This window comes from Tachysurus fulvidraco, chromosome 16 (genome assembly GCF_022655615.1).
Source record: "Tachysurus fulvidraco isolate hzauxx_2018 chromosome 16, HZAU_PFXX_2.0, whole genome shotgun sequence".
Taxonomy (NCBI): domain Eukaryota; kingdom Metazoa; phylum Chordata; class Actinopteri; order Siluriformes; family Bagridae; genus Tachysurus; species Tachysurus fulvidraco.
This window is the reverse complement of record NC_062533.1, coordinates 3527698-3545599: the sequence shown is the minus strand read 5'-3', so window position 1 is coordinate 3545599 and position 17902 is coordinate 3527698. Positions and strand designations below refer to the sequence as shown.

Genomic DNA, 17902 nt, shown 5'->3' with positions numbered 1-17902 from the left:
CCCGAGAATGAGTATTTACAACTGCCTATATACAAAAGTCTATCTTCTTTGTTTATCGTGAAATCTCTTATTTCTGCACGCTGTAATTCAGAACATCAAACTTGGATTAGTCAGTTTATTGAGGAAGTGGGACATAAAGAGGCTGAATAATTTCATTGTAGCTGCACATATGCAGCAGGGAGAATGAAATGAGCACAGAGACAGAGATAAAAATACAACTTTGCTTATCTGTTTATATTTGAGCTTTTATGATAATTCACTAGGAAATCAATATCAGATGGTTAAAACAGAAAAGTTTCATCAACTGAAATAGCACAATATTGTGATCACTTATCCTGTAAATAATAAACAACCTGTTACAGATGGAAATCAATAAAAAAAAAAGTACCCCATAATTATATATTATGAAAAGTTATGAACAGTTACACAATGCGTGCTTAATATCATTTATAAGCCATCCTTCAGCTATATGTCACATTAAGCTCCTCTTTACTGAACCATAACAAAGTTCATTCATTCATTTTCTACCGCATATTCGAACTTCTCTCAGGCGTCATCGGGCATCGAGACAGGATACACCCTGGACGGAGTGCCAACCCATCACAGGGCGCGCACACACACTCACACACTACGGACAATTTTCCAGAGATGCCAATCAACCTACCATGCATGTCTTTGGACCGGGGGAGGAAACCGGAGTACCCGGAGGAAACCCCCGAGGCACGGGGAGAACATGCAAACTCCACACACACAAGGCGGAGGTGGGAATCGAACCCCCAACCCTGGAACAGTTGCAGTAATACTAAGCCACCGTGCCCCCTCCATAACAAAGTTTTTCAACCACATTAAACCTTTGGGCTAATTTTAATCATGTTTAAAGAAATACATTTGAACCAATTCAATGTTCAGCAAGGTTACAGAAAGAGACCAAGAGGAGGTTTCTGTAGACAGGTGTAACTAATGAAAAGGTATCACGTGATACAAAATGAAAATAAAAGTGTTGACATTCAAAGCTTCTTGCGTCGTCTTCCGATACACTGTCTATCAGGGAAAATGTTTTGGTTTGTGACTCTTATTCTGTTCAGCTTTATCAAATCTCGATCAGGTATGAAAACTCTGTTTGTGTCAATATTAAAATGATTACGTTTACTTGAAGGCACAATTTATGTTAAATAGAAAAACAATGTCCATCTGAATTTACTGTCATTCGAGTTACCACACTGACATATTTTAATCTCAGTAGAAATTCACGATTTGCTATTTCACTTCATCTGGTGACTTCTAGGCCTTTTTTAGGGTGGCTTCAGTCCCCTGACTGTGATCTCAGCCGCCATAAAACTAAAAGTATAATTTTTACTTTTATAAATAAACAATAAAAATGACGTTAAAATGCAGGACATGTCGTCGATGGGAAAGAAAATTATTTATCAGTTTGATCCAAGAGCGATTATTTTTACTTTGCTTTTACGCGCGTGCGTTGTAGTCTTTCAATACTGCGTCATGATCTGTCTGTTTTATTATAACGGAGAAGCACAGGTACGCGCAGCGTGCACGCGCAGTCAGAGCTGGAGGCGTTTATCTATAACGTTAATAAAAAAAAATAAAAAATCTATAACGTCAATCGGCGGAAAGCCGCAAAGACGGCAACCAAAAGCAGTGAAATTTCACTATTCTTATTACCAGAGTTGATCATTATTACCAGAGTTGATCAAGACTGGCATCATTACATCATGCATAAAATTTTGGTGTCCACTTTTGCCATTTTAAATAACACCATAACTTTTGGCTTACTATGTAGTCATGTAATATACAGTATAATATAAACTCTTCTTGTTTTAAATTCTCACTGAGGGCTAAAACCCCTAAAGAGGAAATCCTAGAACCGCACCTGCTTGGCAGAGCATTTTATTTATTTTACTTCAGTTTTAACAGTCTGTTTTAATATTATCAGTATTAATCTTACTGCATTTATGTAACTTGGTCTTAATGGAAATTCATAAAGTTAAAGTAATATAATTTAGGGTGACCCATCTCACACCATCAACCATGTAACAGTTCAAGTTACAGAGTCACATTTTCCCCATTCAGATTTGATTTGAATTATAATTTTTTAAACTTTTGTAAACAAAATATATATTTTACTAAATTCATTTAGTTGATTTATATCTATTTTTACATTATTACTATAAAAAAATTCACACTTAACTATTTACTTCATATATTTATATAATAGGCTATATAGCTAATAAAGCATCATTCATCCACCAGAACAGTGTGACTCTGATAAGTGCCTGTTGGAAAGTACTAACATATAGTTAGTTTTAATGTTTGCCATGAATGACCTGTATTTCTTTAATGCACCCTTAATTCTTTTTTGTAATACATAAATATTATCTATATTTTTTCTGACAAAAACAAGTGTTTTTCTGTAAAAATAAGTAAAAACCTGATTCTATGTTTAAAAATAAGGTACACAATTAAATAAAGTCAGTCTTGTATATATAAATATGGTGATGTATCATATTTGCTCTTTTTTTCCCTCCACAATACAGAGAGTTTACAGGTGGTTGGTCCAGAAGCTCCTCTTGTTGCTGTAGCTGGTGAAGATCTGGTTCTGCCCTGTTTTATCAAACCAAACACCAGTGCTGTTGACATGACAGTGCAGTGGTTCAAACTATATGTAAAGGATTATTTAGTGCACCTCTATAAGGATCATGAAGACAAATATGAAGGTCAGGCCCAGTCCTATAGACAGAGAACATCACTGTTTAAAGAGGAGCTACAGAAAGGCAACGCTTCACTGAAACTCTCAGATCTCAGAGTCTCTGATGAAGGAGAATGTGTGTCTCATTGAGGATAAATACTGGTACGATAAAATCACTGTAAAAGTCATTGTAGAGGGTAAGATCATTTTCTATGATGAAGGTTTCACAAAATTTCAGAAAAACTAAATTTTGCTTTGTCTTGTTTTTAGTATTTAGTGTTTAACCACTGTTGGGACGATTTCATTACTGTTTTATTATTACTGATCCCTTCTTTGCTAATTGATGTTTATTAGTCTCTGTTTGTATCATTAAATGTTATTTTTTTATTGTCTGTAAGCCTCACAGGGAAGCCACCCAGTGATAATGATGGAGAGTTTTGATCACTCAGGAGGGATTAATCTAGTGTGTGAGTCCAGAGGCTGGAACCCTGAACCTGATGTTCTGTGGCTGGACAGAGAAGGAGTCACTCTGACTGCTGAAGATACACAGATACACAGAGACACTGAGGGCTTCAGTGTGAAAAGCCGCATCACCGTTTATGATTATAGCGACTCCAACAGGTTTTACTGCAGACTTCAGCAACAACATCACATGCTGGAGACAGAAATTATCATCAGTAGTAAGTGTCTGTGAATATAAAACTTTTATACTTAAGCTAGATTGTTACATTCTACTGTAATCATTACAGATTAAGGTAATAAATAATGACATGAGCTTGATGAACACCATTAACGCATCAGAACTTGTGTTATTTTTTTATTTTAGCTATTAACAATACTGCAACACTGTTGTGTGCAATTGTACACCTTGTACCTATAAATTAATTGAATGGTTTCTTTAAAATATCTGATGTTTTAAACATGGTTTTATTGTAGGTAAAGTCTCCTATACTTGGAAGTGGATTGTTGGGATTTCAGTTTCAGCATGTCTTATTGCTGTTGTAACTGCAGTTGTTTGTCACAAGAAAGGTAATATTTAATTAACTTTATTTAATAACACCAATAAATTATACTGCAGATTATAAAACAGCCATTTTACACTGTACATAAATATACAATGGATATAAAAAGACTTTCATCTTCATTGTGAAATTGTAAAAGTTTAAAAATTAAGTAAACACAAAAACATATTCAAATTGGTTCTTGTAACTTACATTTTTATTATTTTTTATAAATGGTGATGTGGCTGTCTTCAGATTAAACCTTTAATCTTGTTTTAAAATGTATTTATCATACAGCTGCCATCCATTCAATTATTTTGATTAATTTAAAATAAAGATGGATTTTGTTCACATCACTAAGAACAGGATTTTTCTCCAAAAAATGTGTAAATTGTGAAGACAAATAATTTTCCAAGGAATTCTTTAATTTTATTAAACCTTATTACACATCTGAAATATCACAATATTTCAGGACCTTCACATTAAATTAAGAACACTAAACTAATATTTTAAATTATTGTTTAACAACTTTAATGATAGTATCTAATATTAATGTTTTGCTAATTTTTCTAACATTTGATAATTTACTGTCATTCTTTATACATTTTATATCCTAGCCAAAACAAAGCCACCAATCTGTCAGTCATTCGTGTAATCTGCAATATTTTGTCTTGTCAGTGTTGCAGTGTGTAATCATTTTTGATTTGTTGGTATATACATTTTCCACAAAATATTTCAAACCAAATTTGTTTCATGAAATCTTTTTTTATCCACAGAGATGCAGAAGCAGTGCAAAAGTGAGAGAATTTTTTTTGTGCTTTTAAAATCATACCTATGATGTAACTGAGCAAATTAGAGATAGAATATCTCTAAAACTATGAACAGACTAAAACCTCCAAAAGAGAATTAAATAGTGAGAGGTGTCTTCAGTTATGTGTTCACACTGATTTAAAGTGATCACAAAGTTATCTAGGAAGCTTGTGAGGTTGTTTAGGCTGCTGTAGTGTTGTAGGTTTCACACAGTAAGTGTTTGAAATGGGTCTAAGACAATGTTAACTGTTTACTGAAATTGTACAGATAGGGTGTGTGTGTGTGTGTGTGTGTGTGTGTGTGTGTGTGTGTGTGTGGTCAGAAGTAAATAAATGACTGAGATGGACTACTATTCTTGCTGATGACTTAATGATCACTACACACAGATATCTGACATTTTAACAGGGGTCTATAAACTTTTTATTTCCATTATATTGGCAGAAAAATACAATCCATGATCTACAGCTATTGTAATGGCAGATGTTCCACTAGAGCAGGGGTTTTCAGTTTTATATACACAAAGATCTGGTGTGGCTGCAGTCTTTCAAAGCAGAACAATAAGAGGCATTGCTTCATATCTGAGACTGAATATGAGCTGATTAAAGTGGAAAGCCTGCAGCCACATCAACACTTTGTGGGTAAGATTGAAGAGCTTTGCACTAGAGGACATAAAATACAGATATAACAGTGTGATGGTAGTTTATGTACAGATAATTGCTGCTACAAATAAATCACTACTAAACTGAACAGAGAAACAGTCCAAATCTACTCAAAATATTACTGGAAATGAAATATTTAATTTCATTACATTCATTGAGCATTTGGTATACCAGAACAATATTATAGGAATCTGGAATGAAATTGCATTAATGTTTATAAAGCAGTGCTGAAACATTTATGACCTGCTTCTGTCAAAATGTATAGATAATATTAGATTCTATAAAAGGAAGATAGAACAATGACTATTATTATAAGAGGACTGATCTGAGATATCTGAGCTGAGTTTTTAGAAACTGAAAACTTTTGACACTTGCAGAATATAGAATGTAATGAATATAAATTTGATTAACACTTTAGTTTGAGACCATTAAAATTATTTGTCTGGCAGTCATATGGGCTTCATAAAATCAATAAGAAAGCCCTATAATAGATATATACCATAGTATAGGGCAAACGTGTTCACCTGCCTTCTGTGAGGTTATTAAAGGTATTAATGATATCTACTTCTTACAAGATCATGGAAGTGAATAGTCAGTACATTTGTACACATTGTTAATGGAGGTCTAGTCTAATACATTTTTTTTATCTATGAAGCGCACATGCCCGACTAATTAATGATTTTAATGCCATCAAGTGATAATCTAATTTATCAAATTAAATTTAGTTTGAAAGTATGAAACTATTATATGTGACACAATATTTAGTATGTAATAGTTACCCTGTATGTAATTTAGTGGATTACAGTATTTTGTAGAATAATGTAATAATAATATAATTTACAAATAATTCACAGCCGAACTGAACAAAGAATCAACTTAAATCTGGTTTCTACACACACAATTCTTGAATAGAAAATAATAATAATAATAATAATAATAATAATAATAATAATAATAATAATAATAATAATAATAATAATAATGTATTAAACAGTATCTATCAAGTATCTAAGTAGATCTCTAATATTAATATTTTTCTCTTTTCAGAATTGCAGAGACTGAGTGTGGAATATGGTAATTACACCTGATTTTGTGAAAATTTAGGATTTTCTGTTAGTGTAAAATTTACAGTTCCCACCAAATGTGTTGGGTTGTAAAGTCAATTATATTTTGCTCTACATTGAATACTGGTTTGAGATAAAAATGTGAACAAGCAACAATAGATCAGATTTTCATCCTCCTGACATTTACAGATAGATGTGTTAAACATCTCAGAATGTAGCACCTTTTGTCTGAAACTGTGTCTTTTCAAGTGATAGAAATGATAAAAATTTGACTGATACGTGTTCCTTGTTGCCCAAAAGTGCCTTGTTAATAACACAGTACTGAATGTTTTTTATCTTGATCTGAGCTCCGTGTTTCTCCTCTGAAACATTGGATTTAGCCAGTGCAACAATTTGGGAGGATCTGAAAAAGAAAGAAAGAAATGTGATGATGGTAGTTGATGACAAACATTGTGAGAGCTGTGAAGAAAAACCCAAAAAAACAGCATTCAGTAATATCACAAACAACCTCCAAAGCAAACCCAAAACACACTGCCAGCAAAATACTGGACTTAACCAGGGGGAAAAGTGGAAGGCTTTATATTGGCCAAGGGAAAAAAACAAACCTGAGCAGCATTTCACCTCCATTTCACACCCAAAACAAACAATAACTGAAATAAGCTACAATACAAGTATTGAAAGCATCACAAAAGAAAAATGCAGCAAATGAATAAAAAATTTAAATTTAAGTATTTTTGTACATTAGTGTATATATTATGATGTTGTGTTTGTTTAACATTACTTTATGTGGACTATATTGACATTAAACTACATGTTTTTACAGAGTTATTAAAGAAGAAGCTGTATGCAGGTAAGAATAATTCTTTACAGTTAAAGGCACCAGATTAAAACCATCCTAACTGTAATAACACAGCACAGAACTACCCATTTTTAGGGCTTTTGTTGCCCACATTGCTTCCACATACTCCTCTGCTTTCAGGTGCAAATCCACACAGGATACAAAAAAACATAGAGACAGAGACATAAGCAGGTCAAAGTCACAGCACAAACCTCAAAACACAAGCAGGTAGCACCAGGTAGCCAAAGCACAATAATAGTCCACCAGTGCAGGTCTTTAATCCACAACGGTCACTATCCATAATCCATAATCCACACACGGGAAATAATCCACTGGGAAAATAGGAGAGAAAAATAGCAAACAAACAGACAGCAGAAAAACAAACAAACAAACAGACAGCAGAAAAAGCACCAGAGCACGAAAACTAAAACAAAGCACAGGCAGCAAAAAGAACATGACTGAAATCCGCAACAGGTTTTTCAACATAAAAAAGTCAAGATTATCATCAGGGTTACTCAGTGCTGGACAACGACAATCGAGCCTGGAGCATGTTGTAGTTTTGTGTCCTGATCTTAAATAACCCACAAAGGTTTTAGTCCAATTTCCACGACTTGGAGTAAATAACTGTTCTTTCCCCTTCACTGTTCAGCTTTATGATTGTATTGAATTCAGCTTCACTGAATTCAGTGGATGATTTAATATTTTTTACCTGTTTACTTATATCACACACTGTGTGTTTCTCTCAGTCGATGTGACTCTGGATCCTGATACAGCTCATCCATATCTCATCCTTTCTGCTGATGGAAAACAAGTGACACGTGGAGACATACGACAGAATCTCCCTTATACTCCACAGAGGTTTTATACATATGTTAATGTTCTGGGAAGGCAGAGTTTCTCCACGGGGAAATTTTATTATGAGGTGCAGGTGAAAGGGAAAACTAAGTGGGATCTTGGAGTGGCCACAGAGAACATTAAAAGGAGGGGGAAAATCGCAATGAGTCCTCAGAATGGATTCTGGACTGTGGTACTGAGGAATGAGAATCAGTATGAGGCTTGTCCTAGACCCTCTGTTCCCCTCTCACTGAGAGGGAAGGTGGAGGTGGTGGGGGTGTTTGTGGATTATGAGGAGGGTCTGGTCTCCTTTTATGATGTGAAGTCCAGATCTCATATCTACTCTTTCACTGGTCAGACTTTCACTAACAATCTCTATCCATTCTTCAGTCCATGTAATAATGAAGAAGGTAAAAATTCAGCACCACTGATCATATCTCCTGTATGCCGAGAATAAAAAGAAATATTTAACTTTTTTGGTTACATTTTAGAAGCACATATTTCCTTTTAAAATGTTGTAAATATTTTAATACCTGGTTTTAATTGTAATCCTGTTTTTATTATCATTTATGATTGTGGAACTTTGTCATTACAAATAACATATAAAAAAAGATAATTTACAGTTTACTCTGATTTTTACTGAAGAATTTAATTTGATCAATAAAACGTATAAAGTTTAGCTGCTGATGTCTGTGTAGACAAAAACAAAACTCTGTTTCTCTTTAAAACTTCATCAAACACAAATACAATCAAATTCATATTTTATTTAGAAATAAAAATCTCAGGTTAAAAACTCTTTATCAGCATTAATAAGCAAATTTCTAAAAGGAAGGACTGCAGAGGGAGCTTCATTAATATTCATAGTGTAAAGTGCTATCTGATTGGTCAGTGAAATGTTTTGCCTCTGACATTTCATGTTGATGCACGTGAGCATTTTATGACTGCTGTGAAAAATCATCTTGAGAAGATCAAACTGACCAGAGGAATAGCTCTCAAGTATCACGCATTGAGCATGACAGTCATTCATTTCAGTCTTTTGTCATGCTCTCCTGCCACACATTGTATTTCTCACGCAGAAAAACTTACTATTTATCATATATTTAATAAGCCGCAGCACCCAAAATGTGTCCGCACTGCTGTCTCTATGGAACCAGGCAGGAATCAAGCACGTCTCCTCTGGAGTTCTTAGTCGGGCCTGACACTTATCAGCCAATCAAAAAAGAGGCAACACAATAGCCAATCAGAAAATAACACTATTGTATCACTATTGTAAGATTTAACGCAACAACCAATGGAAAAAAGCAGATCCTGGAATTGTTCAGCATCATCCTCGTTCACCTACAGAGAAAACCACTGGAGCTGTGAGCATCACTTTGAGCACAGAGTAAGTCATGATCTCCTGTTTTAATGTTACAACAAATTCACAACTTGTTTGACACAAACAATGACATTGTGACTGCTGTTAGAGACTGTTCACCAGATAATCAGCAGGAGTTTTTCATGAGTGTCTGTAACTTAGCCAACAGTTTTACATCCTGTTCACTAACAACACCTGCTCAGAACAAGTAGCCTAGGCCAGTGGTTCTCAAACTGGGGGCCCTGAGATGGTGCCAGGGGGCCCCGGGTCACTGACAACACCTGTTCCAGAACAAGTAGTCTTGGTTTTAGTGATTCCTCATTCTAATGCAAATGCCGAGAGGGTATTTTCGATGGTCGGCATGAAAAAACCTCAACAAGAAACAGCTTGCCTCTGGACGGGACATTGTCCTCAATCATGACCCTAAAAAAAATTTAATTTAAAATTTAAAAAATTAACAAATGGAAATTGAATAAATACTTTGTATTTGGTTAAATTGTGTTCAGTGATCCTTACCAAACACAACACCCCCTTGTCACTCTTGTCTGTCTTCAAATCTTGAGAGCCCTGTGAATGCATTAAGAATTATTATTAAATGATGTATTGATGAATTTTATGTACATTAAATTAAGTCTACTTGCATTGTCTTGAGAAACCATTAGTATATAACGTCGATAGAGTGTCTGCAAAACTGCTTGTTATTATAATATCCACACCATATTAACACAGACGGAACCCTTAATCACAACTCTTTATTTTCCGACGGAATGTTTTCACCAGCGAACCTCGTCCTGTTGCTATGATGCTTGTTACTCTTCAGACAGTTGACATTGTGTGGTTATTGTTAGCATTAGCTTTTCTGTTAGCTTTCAGTGTTTGTAAATTCTCTCTCAGATTACCGGGTGAATTCGAGCAGCTTTTCCAGGCTCTTATTCGATACGGAAAAACCAAAGCACAGATCCAGCAGCAACCCGAGACCTTTCCCTTACTTTATGTTCCGAAAAGGTGCTAAAAAAAGCTTCATGTTTCCTGAATAATGACATCTCTGTGTTCTGTTTCCGTTGTTTACTCCAAACTACATTGCTGTATCTGTCCTCTGTAGATGGTTCTGGCATTTCTACGCGGTTTCTGTCCTCTGGAATGGACTTCTGCTCATTTTGTTGATCCTCTCTGTGTTCGTCGAGAAACAGCTTCCTGACTTTCTGACCAATCTTCTTACTTTTTTAACTGGTCAAGCAAACGGTACCTTATTTTTAATGGATATACTGTCAGTATAATACATGTAATAATACCCCAGAACATACTGTATGTAACCACATCCTGTTTGTCTCCACTTCAGAGGTAAAACTGACAGTCTTAGTGTTACAAGCTCTCCTGTGGATCCATTCCCTCAGGCGCTTGCTGGAGTGCTTCCTGGTCAGCATTTTCTCTAATGGACACATCAATGTTGTTCAGTATGCATTTGGCTTGAGTTATTACATCCTGCTAGGGTTGACTGTCCTGTCTGTAAACTCCTCACTGCCTGCAGAAGGTGAGTATGAGTTCCTGTGATCTCACTCACACACACACACACACACACACACACACACACACACACACACACACACACACACACACTACTGTATATTTGTGTGTGTGTGCGTGCTGTATCTCTTAGGTCACTCTATAATTCTTGTGTTCAGCCAAAATCAACTAAAATGTATTTCCATTAGAAGTAATTCCTTCACATATTTGACTATATTTCACCTGCGCACATCAGTGTGGATATTTGATATATGATGAACGTAAGATGGTCTTAATGATGGATGGATGATAGATTTTTTTTAAGTGTTTATAGAGACACGTTAATTTGATTAAATGAATTACTGCAATATTTATATTTATGGCTCTGAGCATTTGATGGAGAAGGGCCAGGCTTAAGGGCCCAACAACGGCCTCCTGGCAGCAGTGGGATTTGAACTCACCTTCTCATCAGCAATCCTGCTAAGCAACCATTTCCTGGAATCTTCTCTGTATGGAAACATTTGGAATTCTGATGCAGTGAATGACACTAGCTTCTTATCACCTAGCAACCTGTTAGATTCTTAGATACACTGCTGTAACACACTTAACCAAACATATGTTAGAAACTTTCTTGTATATGTATATAATGAGATTGCTTTGAAAAAAACTAATTGATATAAAATTCTACATAATTCTCTCTCTCTCTCTCAGGGACATCTGTTGTGACCTTCTCCCAGATCATATGGCCCATTGCAGGAGTCCTGTTGTTCCTCTGGGCTTCACTGCTGCAGCACCGTTCACTCTCACTGCTGGCCAGCCTGCGCACCAACAGCTTAGGTAACAACATCCAACAACTGCCATTATTACACTTTCCGATTCATTTGTATCCAGCTAATTGTTCTGAATGATCAACACACACCATTGGATACGTCAAAACAAAACCTTTAATATTTAATCTGCAACAGGTCAGGTGCAGACTCTCGCCCATAGGATACCACATGGAGGCTGGTTCGAGCTGGTGTCCTGTCCTCACTATCTGGCAGAGCTGCTGATCTACATGGCCATGAGCATGTGCTGCGGCTGTGTCTCTTTCACATGGTGGCTTGTGGTGCTCTATGTTCTGTGTAACCAGGTTCTGGCAGCTCATCTCTGTCATGAGTATTACAGAAGGACGTTTAAAGCTTATCCCTCTGACCGCAAAGCCATCTTTCCATTCTTTCTGTAATTAACTGATTTTTGTTGTTGTTTTTTTAAATATACAAACATGTCGAAACTGTGTGATAAATTATATGAAAAACAATGAGAAGAGAAACATCATGGAAGATAAAACAGAAGCCTAGACAGCAGTTTGTAATGAATCTACGACATGAATTGAGCTCACACCTAAAAGTGCTCTAAGTGACACTACCTGGAATATAATAGCACCTGCCTACCGACAAGAGAGCACCCACCTAGCAACACACAAAATACCATAGCAACCAGCTGGAATACTGATAGACCCTGAAGAGCAACACACAAAATACCATAGCCACCAGCTGGAATACTGATAGACCCTGAAGAGCAACACACAAAATACCATAGCCACCAGCTGGAATACTGATAGACCCTGAAGAACAGCACATAAAATACCATAGCAACCAGCTGGAATACTGATAGACCCTGAAGAGCAACGCATAAAATACCATAGCAACCAGCTGGAATACTGATAGACCCTGAAGAGCAACGCATAAAATACCATAGCAACCAGCTGGAATACTGATAGACCCTGAAGAGCAACACACAAAATACCATAGCAACCAGCTGGAATACTGATAGACCCTGAAGAGCAACACACAAAATACCATAGCAACCAGCTGGAATACTGATAGACCCTGAAGAGCAACACACAAAATACCATAGCACCTGCCTAGCAATACATAAAATAAATAGCAGAAAACTGGGATACGGACAGCACCTACCTAGCAACACAAAAAATACCATAGAAACTACCGAGCAACACACAAAATACCATAGCAACCACCTAGCAACACACAAAATACCATAGCAAGCCCCGGGGATACAGAGAGCACCTGCCTAGCAACAAGATAGCAACCATCTAGCAACACACAAACCTAGCAACCAGCTGGGGTAAAATAGCAACCAATTAGCTTCCACCTCAGAACACCTTAGCAAGTACCTGGAATACAATAGCAACCACCTAGTAACACACAAAACACCATAGCAACCACCTAGAAACACACAAAATACCATAGTAACTACCTAGCAACACTCAAAACACCATAGCAAGCCCCTGGGATACAGATAGCACCTGCCTAGCAACACACAAACCTAGCAACCAGCTGGGGTAAAATAGCAAACAATCAGCTTCCACCTCAGAACACCTTAGCAAGTACCTGAAATACAATAGCAACCACTTGGGTTAACCATAACACCTGGAACACAACAACCTAAAAAAAATAGATAAACATCGCATTTGTATAACACAAGTTATTAAAGACGTGTGCGAATCTGAATATCCAACTTAGTATGTATATTAAAACAGTAGCTGCATGGTGTAGAGTACATCCAGTACATCATTACACATCACCATGCTAGAGTTCGGTCTCACAATAGTGCAAAATATCCAGTGAAATCCCAGAATGCATTGCATTCCATACCTTAACTGTAATAATAATAATAATAATAATAATAATAATAATAATAATAATAATAGTAAATAGCAGCATTTTAGACCAAGGGTGTTGATCCTGATTTGAGTTTTTATTGCACACCAAAAATGAATTCACAAAAAATAAAAACATTTAAGGAAATGGAAACATGAATAGTGTTTATGATGAAGGTGATGCACCTGAACATTAATTCACAGATTTATCAGACACTTTACTGTATGAAGGAAAGCTTCTCCTCGTCCTGGATCACATGCAGCAGTCAGTTCAGACGTAACATGCTATCATATCTTCATCTTATTTCTAATCAGCTTGTTCTTTAGTATTGACCTGAAGCTTTGAGACTAAAATATTCCTAACAAAATTACTGAAGTTTGTTGCAACCTCACCACCCACTTTATTAGGAACACCTACATGTTCGAGCAGTTATCTAATCATCCAATCATGTGGCAGCAGCACGGTGTACAGAATCATACACATACATGTCAAGAGCTTCAATTCACGTTCACATCCGTCATCAGAATGAAGAATAAGTCTGATCTCTGGGACTGTAGCTGTGGCTTGGATGTAGCACGTGGGCTGGTTTGAGTATTTGAGAAACAGATGATCTCCTGCTGGGATTTTCACACACACACACACACACACACACACACACACACACACACACACAACAGTTTCTAGAGTTTACACAGAATGGTGCAGAAAACAAAAAAACATTATGTGAGTGACGGTTCTGTGTGTGGAAACACCTCATTGATGAGGGAATTCAGATGAAAATAGACAGATTGGTTTGAGCTGCTAGGAAAACTAAAGTATATAAAAAGTAAAAAGTATACTAAAGCCATATAATCGCTCAAGCAGAAGAAGACATTGGGCTCGACTCCTGTCAGCTAAGAACAGGAATCTGAGGCTATTTATGCAAGTCTGTGCTCATGACACCCTCAGAGTCTTGTTCTTGGCTGACAGGAGAGAAACCTGATGAGGTCTTCTGCTTTTGTAGCTTATTGACCTCAAGGTTTGATGTACAACATATGCCGAGATGCTTTTCTGTGATTATATGACTTCCTATATCCTTCCTGTCAGCTTGAATCAATCTGGCCATTCTCCTCAGATCTCTCATCAACGAGGTGTTTCCACACACAGAACTGTCGCTCACACAATGCATTCTGTTTTTTTTTTCTATTCCTTATAAACTCTACAGACTGTTGTGTGAGAAAATCCCAGCAGGAGATCAACAGTTTCTCAAATACTCGAACCAGCCCGTCTAAAAACCAAAGCACGATTAAGGTCACAGAGATCAGACTTTTTCTGTGAACATAAAACGAAGCTCTTGATCTTCACCCGTAAGATTTTATGCTTTACGCTGCTGCCACATAATTGGTTAATTAGATAAACGCTTGAAAGTGCAGGCGTTCCTAATAAAGTGGACGACAAAAGTGTAGGTCGTTCTTTTTAAGCCTCCGGTGTCTGGAGTGTTTGCGTGCCTTTATAAAAGTTCCTGAAGCACTGGATGTGGCTCGAGGAAACTCGTTAAGTAAAAGACTCTGGGACAGAGATATTTCTATTATTTGTTTGGAAAAATGTGCAAAAACTAAAAGTAAAGAAAACAGGGTTTGCTGATTAACTACATGCCATACATCTTAGTCCTGGCTTAACTGTTCCTCGGGATCTTTGCATGGCTGGAATTTCCACAGCAGCTGTAGGATTTACATCAGAGTGAGATTTCGCTTGAAGTCTCTTTCACTCACCTCTTCAAATGTTGTTGTTCTTTCAGAGGAATGTCCAGGTTTGTGCAAAAAAATCGTACTATAATACAGCGGAATACAAATAAATACGAGCGAGAGTATGCAATGATGATACAAAAGTAGGAATGCCATGGAAATGTGAGAAGTTCAGGATATGAACCGTGGATTTTCCAGACTGTAATATGTAGGATTTATTTATTTGTGCTCTTTATAGCAGGTGATTTCCGTCCTTTTGGAATAGTCACTGCAACAACTACGGAGATAAACTGCACAGACTGTACAGCAGTGATGTTCCTTTAACATATAGAACATAAACTGAAATTCTTAAAGTCTTAAACCCCAACGCCCACCAGGCTCCGTTCTACTTCTCAGCCAAAACCCCAGTCACAGTGCAGTGACTGCCAGCTGCCAGGACACTGATTGTGAGAATCTGTTTAATAATCGCAGTCTGGAAAATCCACCTATATTTCAGATGACAGTTAAAGTGAGGATGTTTTAAAACCCCTGCGACGTGGGTGTTGATTGAGCTGGATTTAAGAAGCTGGAATTCCTCCACCGATAGGCGGAGTGGAGAGAGGAGGCAGGAGAAGAGACTTCAGCTTGAGCGACATGGCAGCGATTTCTGGGTCCTGAGACTCGTACATCTTCACCAGTCTGGCAAACTTCAGAACACCTGAACAAATAACCAAAGCAAAGAAGATATGCTCAAGAGGACATATTTCCAGATGACTATAATGTCCAGAAAGGCTATGAGTTAACTTCTTGATTAGAAGTGCATGCTGTATAGCATGGATCCATTTTATACTTTCCACTAGAAAAGCTAGCAGTAGGTTTGTCTGCGCTTGACAAATATGTCAAAATTAGTGTCTGTTACTTGAGAAGGCAACTCAGAAATCTCTAGCTACACCATCATGGACGCAACAGTGATCATACAGTTTCATTAGCAGAGACCGGGTGTCTCTGTGGTCTCCATGGTTAACAAATGACCTTTGAGAAATTGCTGTAGCACAAACACATCACAGTGTACCACTGGCAACAAGATGTAATGATACAGTAGAACGCAGGATAAAAAAAAAACTCATGTTTTATTTCTAAACTTCTGTACGACTTCTGGGGAATGGAATAAAGCTGAATCATATTGTATGCATTTCAAATTTTGGGGTACAGTTTTAAACAGGTCCCTTATATTCGTGGCTCCATCAGTCAGCATTGCGTAAAGGACTCTTTGCCATCATTTGCAGTCAGGTTTTGACTTTTATTTTTATTCGACACACCGACAGCCATGCTGCCAGGTACCATTCTACAGAAAAGTCTCCATCAGTGAACGATTTCGACAAGACAAACATATTACAACTAGAACGAGTCTCCTGGTGGTTATGCAATGGCACTTTTAGAGCAAGGTCTTTCATATCGTCCTTCGAGCAAAAGATGAAATCGTTCAAAGGTTATAGAACGGTGTCTCACCTTCTCCTTCGTTATTGAAGCCGTAAGCCTTGATCACTTCCTGCTGGATTTGTGTAGCCACAGGAAGAACCAGCTGGAGCATCTTCCCCATGTCATTACAGGCACTTTCTCTGGCCTCCTCCATCCGAGAGGCATTCTCAGGCACAGAGAAAGCCTGGATCACCTCACTCATCACCACTGTAACACACACACACACACACACACACACACACACACACACACACACACACACACAGTGAGATGGACAGGTCCACATGAACAGGCTGCAGCTCATGAGGATGACTGAGGACTTGATCTTTACCTCTGGCTTGTTCTATTGTCAGTGTAGGCTGTTGGGCTGGAGCTGATGCCATTCTGGGTTAATGTTTAAAATACAAACGTACACAGATTTGTCTAAATAAAATAAAACACAACACAATGCCAACATGTTCACAGGACAAGCAAATAAACAGGAAACATGAATAATAACCTACATTTCGATACAACAGCTAGATATAAACACCTATAATTAAATATATCTACAGCTAGACCTAATAACACTGAATCAAACTGAGAAATCGACCCGAAAAGCTCTGAACAAAAGGAAATCTTTTGACGGAAGGTTTCAGTAGTTACTTACAATACAATTAACAAACAACTGACTTTAAAGTTACAGCAGGCGCTCGGCTACGCGTTATTTTCTTTATCCCACCCGTATTCCAACAACTCGCCTCCTGAGAGGACCGACCGATCAGTTCATTGGCTGACAACCGATGCTTAAACATTACGGACCAATCACATCACCGACCAGCGGGTATATTAACCAATCCCGTTGCGGAAGGATCGGTTTGGCGAAATACGGGTGAGAAAATAAAATCTTCGTATATATTGACAAGAAGTCAACAAATGCACGGCAGTTCCGGGTGTTACACTGATTAGTGCGACCATCAGAAACGTCCGTGTGCAACATGTTAAACAGAAATAGTCGAAATAGGCTCATAGTTTAAAATCGCCCACCACATTATATTGTAGTTAAATATATAGACCTAAGAATGTTTATATGGTGGAGAGAGAGAGAGACAGAGAGAGAGACAGACAGACAGACAGACAGACAGGAGAGACAGACAGACAGAGAGAGACAGACAGAGAGAGAGAGAGACAGACAGAGAGAGAGAGAGACAGGCAGAGAGAGACAGAGAGAGAGACAGGCAGAGACAGAGAGAGAGAGAGACAGACAGAGAGAGACAGACAGACAGAGACAGAGAAGCAAGAGACAGA

General features: G+C 37.4%; 2 protein-coding genes, 1 long non-coding RNA gene and 1 pseudogene across 8 annotated transcripts; 2 read left to right on the top strand and 2 right to left on the bottom strand.

Moving 5' to 3' along the window:
* Positions 1 to 825: 825 nt before the first annotated feature.
* Positions 826 to 8579, top strand: LOC113653662 (annotated as a pseudogene).
* A 678-nt stretch (positions 8580 to 9257) lies between these two features.
* Positions 9258 to 11476, bottom strand: LOC113653667. The gene is made up of 3 exons (XR_003443136.2): positions 11232 to 11476; positions 9784 to 9834; positions 9258 to 9690 (listed from the first exon to the last, which is right to left on the bottom strand). It is a non-coding gene; the product is annotated as an uncharacterized LOC113653667 (long non-coding RNA).
* srd5a3 (steroid 5 alpha-reductase 3) lies at positions 10039 to 12043 on the top strand. Its single transcript, XM_027163382.2, has 5 exons — positions 10039 to 10272; positions 10370 to 10509; positions 10607 to 10798; positions 11482 to 11607; positions 11736 to 12043. Exons 1-5 carry the CDS (start codon positions 10067 to 10069, stop codon positions 11993 to 11995), a joined length of 924 nt encoding a protein of 307 aa, XP_027019183.1. The 5' UTR covers positions 10039 to 10066; the 3' UTR covers positions 11996 to 12043.
* A 1466-nt stretch (positions 12044 to 13509) lies between these two features.
* grcc10 (gene rich cluster, C10 gene) lies at positions 13510 to 17549 on the bottom strand. Of its 6 annotated transcripts, none has more exons than XM_027163383.2 (4): positions 17288 to 17549; positions 16947 to 16999; positions 16646 to 16822; positions 13510 to 15854 (listed from the first exon to the last, which is right to left on the bottom strand). In XM_027163383.2, exons 1-4 carry the CDS (start codon positions 17407 to 17409, stop codon positions 15715 to 15717), a joined length of 492 nt encoding a protein of 163 aa, XP_027019184.1. In that variant the 5' UTR covers positions 17410 to 17549; the 3' UTR covers positions 13510 to 15714. The 6 variants fall into 6 exon arrangements, with proteins under 6 accessions (XP_027019184.1, XP_027019185.1, XP_027019186.1 ...); XM_027163384.2 differs by having other exon boundaries at positions 16947 to 17038; positions 17265 to 17421; XM_027163385.2 differs by having other exon boundaries at positions 17265 to 17412.
* Positions 17550 to 17902: the final 353 nt, after the last annotated feature.